At 37.3% G+C, this 10,908-nt stretch overlaps 1 protein-coding gene across 1 annotated transcript in view; it reads right to left on the bottom strand.

The window, feature by feature from the left end:
• Positions 1–9,468: 9,468 nt before the first annotated feature.
• LOC150089653 (putative G protein-coupled receptor No18) overlaps positions 9,469–10,908 on the bottom strand; it is a 166,359-nt gene continuing 164,919 nt past the window's right edge. The window contains exon 2 of the mRNA XM_090390065.1: positions 9,469–10,747. Within this exon, the coding sequence (XP_090246191.1) occupies positions 9,469–10,725 (1,257 nt within the window). The 5' untranslated portion in view covers positions 10,726–10,747. The remainder of the gene's footprint in view (positions 10,748–10,908) is intronic.

Raw genomic sequence — 10,908 nt, 5'->3', positions numbered from 1 at the left:
CCAACTATCAACCATTACCTGTTATTTTAACTTCTGTTCTGGGGAAAACAATGCAGTCACTGGTTAAAGAAGTGTTGCAAGATCACCTAGACAAGATTGCAGCAATAGTTCAGACAGACACAGCATGGGTTTGTTGAGGGAGAGTCCCGTCTGACCAATTTTATTGGATACTACGATGTTGGTCACAAAGGAACTGGATGCAAAAGATATTTTTCATATCATATACTTGGATTTCAGGGAAGCTTTTGATACAGTTGCACATGGAAGACTGTTGTACAAATTGGAGAGCTATGACATTAAGGGCAAGTTGCTACAATGGATGGTTTAATGGAAGACTGCACAGAGTGGTAATAAATGGGCACTGCTCTACGTGGACTCATGTTATTAGTGGAGTCCCTCAGGGTGCGGTGCTGGGCCCATTGTGTTTTGTATATTTATCAATAAAATTGAAAGTATACTAGACTTTGTCCAAGTCTGGAGATAATACAAAGGTTGGCAGGGTTGTGAATGATAGTAAAAAAATGTAAAGGCAGTATGCTACTGCAACAGAATTTAGAAAAGTTAGGCTGATAGGCTGAGAAGTGGCAACTGAAGTTTAACATTGACAAATGCTAAGTACTGCATATGGGTAGCAGTAATCCAAGAGAAACGTACCAACTGTGTGGTGCTACACTGAGGGAGTTGGAGAATGAAAAAGACCGGGGGTAATTGTGCAATAAAATAAGTTCTCTGAGCCATGCAGGCGGGCAGCCATAGCAGGTTATTGGGTTTTGTCAATAATATACAGGAATTTTACTAGCAGAGATAAGGAGGTGATTATCCCTTTGTATAAGGCAATGATCAGGCCACACCTTTAGTACTGCGTACAGGTCTGGAGGTCTCATTTTAGGAAGGATGTAGAGTTGCTATAACGAGTGCAGAGAAAGGCAAGAAGATTGAGAGGAACAAAGGAGTACTCTTAAAAAGATAGGCTTAAATTCCGTAAGTTGCAGCATCTGGAGACTAGGCATCGGCCAGGTGATCTGATTGAGGTGTATAAAGCCTTAAATGGTTTGAGTAGGCTCAATGCTGACGGGATACTTCCGCTTGCTCAGACAAAGACTTGTGGTGGCATAGATTCGGATTGAGGAAAGACAGTTGTAGAATAGATGTGCGGAAGTTCGCCTTTAGTCAGCGGGTAGTTGATTGCTGAAACAGACTTCCATCTGTTGTTGTGGAAGTTGATAAATTAAATAAATTTAAGGCTGAACTAGACGATCTTTTAGAGTAATCGGATGGGCGAAATGGGAAGGGTGTTTTTTTTTTTTTAATTTTGGCTGATGCTGTATAACTTGCTTCCATGCGTCATGTGCCTTAACTAATGCTAATTAAGCAGCAATGAGTATTTTGCAACTACCATGCCATCTTTCAATTTCTAAGTTTTGAAAGACTAGAAATCACATCATAATTCTTTAAGATCACCAACCTGTAGCATATGCTACAGATAAATAAAATAAAGTCGCATTCACTGCATCATAAATTGAATTTAAATTTGCTGCATGTATAAAGTTACAAGAAAAGATATAATAGAGCTTCGGATATCCCAGGCTCTCTTCATCAACCTAAAAAAGCTATGTCCTAGATTAAACATAAAAAAAAATTGTTACTAACCCTGGATAAATTGCATTTTCTCCATATACTTCGGACTACAATTTGCATTGTATTTTCTCTCGTTCTAATTTTCTGCAAAAGCAGAACTTCATAATTCTTGTCCTTACCTCTATGTAAGGAGAGAACCAAGAACCAGTAGCGAAACTACTATACTGCCAGGTCCGCCACCGTGGTGGGTCCCGCGGAGTCATAGGGCTCGACAGCTGGTTTGATATGGTCTTTAGAGATCATGTTGGAGGGGGCTCTCGGCAATCTGACGGGGGGGGGAACCCAGAATTTATAGTTTCACCAGTGCCAGGAACCCGCCCTATTGTTTATATTAAGAATAAATAAATGAATGAATGAATAAATCTCACATTTTAGTGCACAGGATATGTCAAACTCAGCAGTGCTCATCACCCACATGACCGACTCTTAGTAGTTAGATTATTTATTGAAAGAAATATATTAAATATCTATATTAGCGTATATTATTAGCCCATGCATATAAATACACGATTTACTACTGGTAGCACTCATAAATGTTTAAAATTTATTAATTTAATTTAATTTTACAAAATTTAACACATTCCCTTTTGAAGTACCAGCGTTTATTATTATTTCAGTGGTGCAACGGAAACAGCTGAATGAACATTCCTTTTCTCAAGCTTAAAATAGTGACGGACGATAACAAAAAAAGCTATAATCCAGCATTCATCCACTCTAAAAGCATGTCCACTCAAATTTTGATATAAACAATTTCCGCTGATTATCTCCCAGGTCTTATGTCCAATCGTCACATTTCTCTTTGGTAGTGTTCGGACTGGTAACTCCTCAGTGATGATCATTGTACTCGTAAACATGGTCAAGCAAATTAAATGCTGCCTCATCACAATTCATTTCCATGGTAGGCAATGATCATTCGCGTTGCCTGGCTAGTCGATAAATTCCTTCACAGCAATATATACTTTAGATGAAATGGCAAACCATACTTTCGAGCTTGCAATTGTTTTTGTTGTTGCTTCTGCAGTTTTTACCATTTTAGCCAAGATACCTGGGGCATAAACGTCAGTATGTTGTTTCTGTAAATGGTGCATAATGTATGATTTGACTCTTTCATAGGGCAAATAAACCCAAGTTTTTAGGGGAACAACGGTGCTGACTAACTTGTTGACCACAAATTCAATAGTTATTTGAATAAAGCCTGTAATGATTCCTCCTGTCCAAACGGAACCTAAATGTCAGCCTTTTCTACCAAGTATGGAAGGATAACGATCATAACTACAGTACCAGATGCGAGGGCCACGAGCATTTACTAGACTATATCCGAGATGCTTTAGAGAGATGAAGCGGAGAAAACCATCTCATCTGAGTCTTACACCCGTTTTTGGAAAGAAATGATGTGTTTTTTACCACAAGAATTTATCATCGCCCTTGCAAACAGCATGAGAGCTCGTACTGAAAGCTGTTTGGCAATCATGAGGTGATCATATTTCCTATACACCTGAATTATGGGAGGTAACCCATAGTTTTGGATGATCATGATTAAGTTTCATTAAAATATAGGCAAATTTCTTAAAAGGATCAAGAAAATTGAGTGCTATGATTATACTTTTCCCCAAAAGATTTGGTAGAATTCCATAACCACTTGATGTAGAAACTTAAATTTTGTGCACCAGCCTGTAAGGATGCAAGCAGGTGGTAATCGTTATCAGTTTATGGCTAAAACAACAGACCTTTTTTGAAGGTTTCATGCATGTAATTCTGTTTGGTGATTTACCTGATATTATAAGAAAATTAAAATAAACAAAGGAAATTTAGTGCTAGCAGTAAAGAAGCGAAATCAATGAGAAAAATTAAACATTTCGGAAAATTTTGATAAATTTAATGTGAGACAATCACACTAGTTTCAAATACAGTATTTTTATTTCGAGTTTTTATTAGACCAGATTGAAGAAATTACTTGAGAGTGAAAATATTGATCTAATTTAGGATGTTTCTTCATTTACGGTCACTTCATAGTGTGTTGTTCATTGGAGTCCCTGTTATTCGTATTAACATCATTGATATTTCCGCTGTACTTATGATTTGTAAATTAATAAAATGATTTACTGTATGTTCGGTTACCGAATAAAGCAGTCCTTCTCCAGAGAGTATATCAACGTGGCCCCAAGAGAAATAATACATAAATTAATCCAGAAAAAAAGGTAATTTATGCTGGTTTTATCCTAAGCTTCGTTGTAGACCAGCAGTATTATTTCATTATTCAGCTTGAGGCGAGTCCACTTTTCTAGACCGATTTAAAGATCTGGGCGTTTCAATTGGCAGTGATTTTCACCCTCCCAATCCATACTTGATATCTGTGTTCTCAATCAATCAAGTTACTGGGTTTATTTAAAGTTCGTCTTCCTTTAGAGGTGATTCCACGATTTTGATGTTATATATGCAGTTTACAGCAAAATTCCACAATACTGGATTATTGTGGGATTTTGGTGTTATTTCCGATTCTATGTCTGAGTATGTGGGAGTATATTCAGATTGTTTTTTGTTACAGAATTCGAATAATTCGCCGTAAGAATTACATAGTTCTTTATGCGCTGCATTTAATTTATTCCTCTGCGTTCCAGGTGAGGTTTGTGTAACTGCACTTTATTAAGAACCCTCACCTCAACGTACTTCATGCCGAGTGGGAGAAGTGGATGGTTGAAACAAAGGTTGCCTGGTCTTGCGAATAATTGTTTGATTCTCCTGCTTTTGTTGTCTATGGTGCCTTTTTTAGATTTAATTCCACCATTTCTTTACCTCTCCTTTCTTCTACTTCTAGTTCATCAATTCATTCAGTGAGGTTGATTAAAAAAAAAAAAAAAAAGTCAAGTGGTTTTATATTTTTATTTATAAAAATGATTATAGATCTCGCGTATTTTAGGTTGTGAACTGTTTATTGTTATTATTTTAAAAATATTCCAATATATTTTTATTTTATACTTTTATTTCGTTAATATTTTATCCATTTAACATTTGTAATTGTTATTTTATTTGGAATGTTGCTTAACATTCCAAATAAAATTTGTGAATGAAAAAATCAGTAAGGGAAGGAAACTTACTGAGTTTTCCCTAAACAAGAGAAAAAATTAATTTTATTTCTCTTTGCTAATGTAAACAATAAGATTTTTTACGTTTTCGAAGTTTGTTTTAAAATGAAAGTGATTTTAATTATTTAGGAATATTCAAAAACAATATTTGATTTTTCGTTTCATTATTCTGCATCTATTTGTATTCGCTGAAGTATTTTCTAAACAACGTATTATCTTTGTAGTAAAAATACCTGTTTACAAGTAACTTCAAATTTTATATCTGTATCTTGAACTAAGGCCTTTTTAATTCCTTCTTTGATTTAATGAAGTACCTAAACTGTAATTGTGACATTGTATTGTTTGCTTTACAATTTTCCATGAACATCTCTTTATTCAAATAAGGTACGTTTTAATTCATTACGAGAATGGACAAGACCTAAAGATTTAAGTGATTTTGAATGGCATCGTAGTCGGCGCCCGACATGCCGGTGAATTACCGCGATTTTCGAGTACGACTGTATCACAGGTGTGTCAAGATTGGTCCAATAACGAAATAACATCCAAACGACCGCGATTCTGCGATCGGGAGCTGCTCGTCAGTGCGAGACATCAGTGGAGGCTAATAAGACTTGTGCAGAGTAACAGAAAGGCAGTAATAAGATAACAGTTGAGTAAATTAGTGGTAACCAAAGCAGCCTTGTTTAGAACACTCACCTCAACTTACTTCATCCCGAGTAGGATAGGCAAAAGAACACCAGAAGTGGATGGTTGGAACCAAGTTTGCCTGGTCTGACGAATCACAGTTATTCCTTTTTCACGCTGATGGGGGGGGGACCAGAATATGACGAAAATAGCATGAGTCCATGAACCCATCCTGCGAGGTGCCAACAATACAGGCTGCTAGTAGCGATGTATTGATGGGAGCATATTGAGCTCCTTTATCAGTGGAGTAACATTTGAATGCTAAGGGTTATCTGTAATTTTTCCTTTTTTTTTTTCTGATCAGGTGGATCCCTTGGTTGCAATGTATCCATGTGCGAATGGGTTCTTCAAATAGGATAATGCGCCAGCTCACAAGACTAGAGTTGTACAAACGGGTTCCAGAACAGGAGAGCTAATACAGCCTGCTGCAGTGCCCTTACCAGTCACTGAATGTTAATCCAATTGCGCAACTGGGAAAGGGATGGAACGATCGCTTCGGAGTAAGGATCTGTAACCATCCAATTTGTAAGGATAAATTGAGTCAACATGATCTGCATACCTGTTGCACCCGTTTGACACCTCGATAAGTCCATATCACGACGAATCCAATTTTCCAAAGCCTAAAGAAGGATCTACTCGCTATTAGGTGGACGTACCTAATAAAGTGGTCATTCAGTATAGTGTTCTAAACTGCTTATTTCATAAACATATTGGACTTGCCGCATCATGGCCTTAGTTGCCTTTATGCCATAAAAACGTAAATCAAACAAATCATAAACATTCATTTCTCAACCGTCAAACTTTTGCAAGTGTTCCGAGCCGGTTCACCTGTTTTACTGAATAAAAACACATTTGCGTTTTAGGTGGGATGGTAGGCTCACAAAAATTCTTGCCATTTTGAAGAAGTCTAATTTACGCCTTTTTTTCACGCAGCTTAAAACGGCCCGCGTGCGTTTCCACGTACAATTTTTGTCCTTCCACAGTCATAACCACTGTGCTATCTGAAGGTTGTATTCTGCTGAATAAATTGTCAGCATCTTAAAGTATGCATCGGGTATTATTGCTGGACCGATCTCCCAGGTCGCTTCGCTGTTCATCTACCATATTTGGACGACCATTTCTGAATGGTTCAAGTCTCTAGTATACTTTCGCGTGTCTGTATGTAAAACGATCACCATAATGTGCAAGCAAGGCATAAAACGTTGCACTCTATTCAGTTTATTTTTTTTACTAACTGAAAACTGAACCTTACCTCTCTGACAGACAGCAATAAAAGTGAAAGAACAGTTGTCATACGAAAAAGTGAATGTCAGCACCGCCACTGCTAACTTTATATCGCAGAAACTACGTTCTTTTGAAAAAAGATATGGCCATATTTTCATAAATACATACATCTTATTTATTGGCTCACTCTCCTGATTCAAAAAGGTTTTTACAAAACTTTATTCAAAGCAGTAGAGTTGTTATTGAGGATTTGTTTTTTTAAGATTATTTTGGACTCATCCTGTGGCCACCAATTTACACTTCGGACAAATTTTGGTAGCTCACCACAACATATTCGTATTTATTCATAATTAGCGCCTGAGGGCTCCACACCTTACATTTAGCAATTAAGCAAGCTAGTTTGTTCGATGAACCGCGCTGCTTAATCAATCATTTGATTTATTTAATTTTCTATGTTTAGAATTTTAATATTTTTAGTGACTAAATTAACATGAAGTATTTTTAATTGAGTTTCTTTAATACCCGTGCCTTTCTGTAGCGACCATACAGCGACATCCTCGCATGCTGTATAATGTTCTTATAGGTATATTGAGCATAATAATTTGAGCCCCGCCCTCCCCATCTCGCAATGGATTTTCTTTGTGGTGTAAGATCTTACAAATATAATAGAAATATTTGTTGTGCTACAATAAATCCAGGAAAGGCAATGGAAAGGGACTATTAAGTTTAAAAATAGTAAGTATTAAGATTGGATATTTAGTTTTAATGTAAATAAAGTTAAAGTTTGAAGAAATACTTTGGGGATGGGAAAGTTTTATAGACGTATGTTAAATAGCGGCTAAATGGAAACGAGTAATATAAGAGCTAACAGGCACAGCAGTCAGGAATAGGGAGGGGAGCCATTTGCGAACAGGCGAGAAAGGGTTGCTGAGGGCAAGAACAATAGGACTGAAACTGGATTATGAAGTGCCTCTTTTGATCTAAGCACCGTTAGGAAGTAAAAAGGAAATTAATGGACGTCCAATGTTCGCGTCAAAAGAAAACGGCGTCAGGGTGACTGCTATTTGGGTAAGTTCGATATATTTAGCAGAGAAAGCGTGAACACGAAACTGTGTGTTTTGGAGGTGACCGACAAACATGAAAAGGCCATAGTGCCGTGTGAAAAAAAAAAAATTCTAGAGAACGGTTGGTTTGTGCGCTAGGGAGACGGCTTGTGGTCCGATGAAAAATTAAACAGAGTATGGGGATTGGTTGAGAGTCCTTGGGGGAGGCGTTCCAAACTTGAGGGAAAAAAGTTCGGGGGGAGTAATTGAGCAAGTGTCCTCTCTGTATCTTACTTTTCTGTGGTCTAAGGGGAGAAAGTTGAGTTCGGTGGTCGAAGTTCCTCTCGTGGTAGCAAGATGAAAAAGAAGAAAAAATGGGTGAGGGAAAGGGGTAATGAGGCGTAGAGGACGCGAGTACGTGCGGACTTAAAGAGATGCGTGTTTTTTTTTTTTTTTTTTTTTTTTTTTGGAGGCATGGAAAAATGGGAAACATGTGGTTGAAAGTTGTGCAGATATGTGATCCAAGAAAGGAAAGAAAAAATCAGAGCGTCCAATAAAAGAACTTAAACCTGTCTGCTACGAAGGAAGCCTCAGCGCAAAGGAATTGGAAGTAGCGGCCATTTCGCAACGTAAGACTGTTCCTGTTTTTATTGAACCCCGAACTCTTGGACTCATAATCTAAATTTTGTAAGAAATTGATTGATAGTTCTTTCTGAAGAAAATTCAATTTGAAATAGGTGAGTTAGTTACTTAGGTTGAGATAAATTGTAATAAATGTTAATGATTATGAAATAACGTAAGGGTGGTACAGGGGTAATAAAAAGAGAGAAATAGTATAAAAGAATTAATAAAGAAATATAATCATAGGGGTAGTAAGTCTAGGACTACTACCCCTATGACTACTACATAGGACATGTTAACATGCATCATTAATTTAGACGGTGTCGACAAATGATAACTTGACAGATACGGTTTGTAGAGAAAAATTTTATTTATTGAGAAATCTCTTGAGTAAAGGGAGTAACTAAGGAAGAATGGATGATCTGTAGTGAATATTACTGATGTAAGAGGGTACCAGTTGTAATACATTTCATGTGTTAAAAGCTAAGAGATCTAACAAAATAATAAGAGTTGTGATGGCTATTACTGATGTAAGCGATAACAAATAGTAATAGATGAGAATGATTGGATATTCATTGAGGATTCATAATATGTAAGATAGAATTGATACAAAGTGAAGTGGATAATTTGTAACGGAAAAGGAACGACCTCCAGCATTAGTCCTGAGGGAGGGATAGTGCATTGTACTGTAGTACGGTTTGTTATATATACAGAAATTGATATGCATATATGTAGTTCGTTTTTTATGAAAATGTTGTATATAATGTTCATTAAAGGTTTGTAATTTTTTTTTTTTTTTATAAAAAACGTGTCTCTTTAATGTTCTGCTAACACCCGCTTTTACACACCCTAGAATTTTCTGTGAATTGCAGTTAAATTTGCGTTTTGTAGGGTGGACTTTTGACTTCAGTCGGGTGGAAGTCAAAACTCAACAAAAACATTCCCCCCCATCCCCATAGTGGAAGAGTCAGATCAGAGTGGCTAATGAAAATTTTAAAACAAAATGAGGCATATATTTAAAGGTATCGTACTATATTTTACAACCTACAGCAATATTTTACAGATTTTAACAGTAGGTGAGATACCAGAATTTCATTAATGAAGTATGAAAAAATTAAGATCCTATAAAAATCAGACAGTAATATGTAAAAGAGCTAATAAACGTTGTTGACACTTTACTGGAAGTTCTGTGTATCGTGAACATGGCGTTTCCTTCTGCACCTATCAATTGTTAACTTAATAAATGCTTTTTGAAAATCTTTGTTGTTTAATGCGTATATAAATGGGTTGATGGCCGAATTCATCCAGCCTAACCATCCCAAGCAGGATCTGAGGACTGGATGAAAGTCACACAGGGTGCAGAAGGGGGCCATCAGATACATGATAAAGAAGGGTGTCCAACAGACAACATAGGCCATCACCAAAAGAGCAAATGATTTCGCTATTCGACATTCTTTTTCGAATGTTATGCGGTCGACAAGTTCGTTAGGTTTTGAAACTGGTCCATTAGATAATGGAATTTGCTTTTCTGGTGTCTCACTGTCTCTTTTGGCATTTATCTTCTTCATTGATATATCAGAGATATCTGGATGAGACTTTGAAAGACTGGTTTGATTTCGCGATATCCAGTAGCCGTGACTATCCTGTGGCAGTTTTGAAGCATGTTTAGCGACCAAATCGGAAAGCACAAATATGTGAGGGGATCTGTCTGGATCAGATGTATCGGTGATAAATATTCTAGGCGCTTCAACGTCTTCATTATTTCTTTGATTCGAAGTAGCCTCTTGTTCGTTAACAGCAATTTTAGTTTCGTCCGACCTGAGCAACGGACGACGGCAAATAGCAATGAGTATCCGACAATACAGAACGCACATCACAACCGCAGGAACATAGAACGATCCCAGTGCTGAGAAGATGACATAACTCTTGTTGTCACTATAGTTACAATCCGTTTTACTTTCCCAGTCCCAATCGTGCCAACCGAACATAGGCGGACATGTGATCAGAGCGGAAACTCCCCACACACTGGCTATTAAGAAGAGAGCCACGCGCAATTTTGCTTTCCTTGCGTAAGTAGCCGGCGAGGTGACAGCCACGTAGCGATCGACTGCGATACAACAAAGGTTCAGAACAGAAGCCGTGCAAAGCATCATATCCACGGACACCCATAACTCACATAAAACACTCCCCAATGTCCAAACTGTAGTGACTTCACGCACTACAGCTACGGGCATTACCAGTAATCCCACTAGAAAATCTGTTGTTGCAAGGGACAGGATAAAGTAGCTGGTCACAGTGCGAAGGTGACTAGTCCTGGCAATTGCTATAATAACTAAACTGTTTCCTATTGTTGTTACGAGGATGAGGATCGTAAGGATAGAGATGAGGGCGACATCAGCGGAGGAGAGTACTAGTGGAACTCCAGAATCCATTAATCACAGCTGCAATTGTTTTCTGAAAAGAGAAAAGCAGTAATCAGAAACGTGATTTTTGTATATGGTATATTTAATTACAATCTATCCAAGTAATGTGTATATGCTTAATTAATTATTGCAGAGAAATATATTATAAAACTCAAGTCCTAAGTCCCAATAGCAATAAGGTAGTGGACAGGA

Source organism: Mastigoproctus giganteus, chromosome 2 (genome assembly GCF_048544385.1).
Source record: "Mastigoproctus giganteus isolate SK-2022 chromosome 2, ASM4854438v1, whole genome shotgun sequence".
Taxonomy (NCBI): Eukaryota; Metazoa; Arthropoda; class Arachnida; order Uropygi; family Thelyphonidae; genus Mastigoproctus; species Mastigoproctus giganteus.
This window is presented reverse-complemented; position numbering and strand designations above follow the sequence as displayed.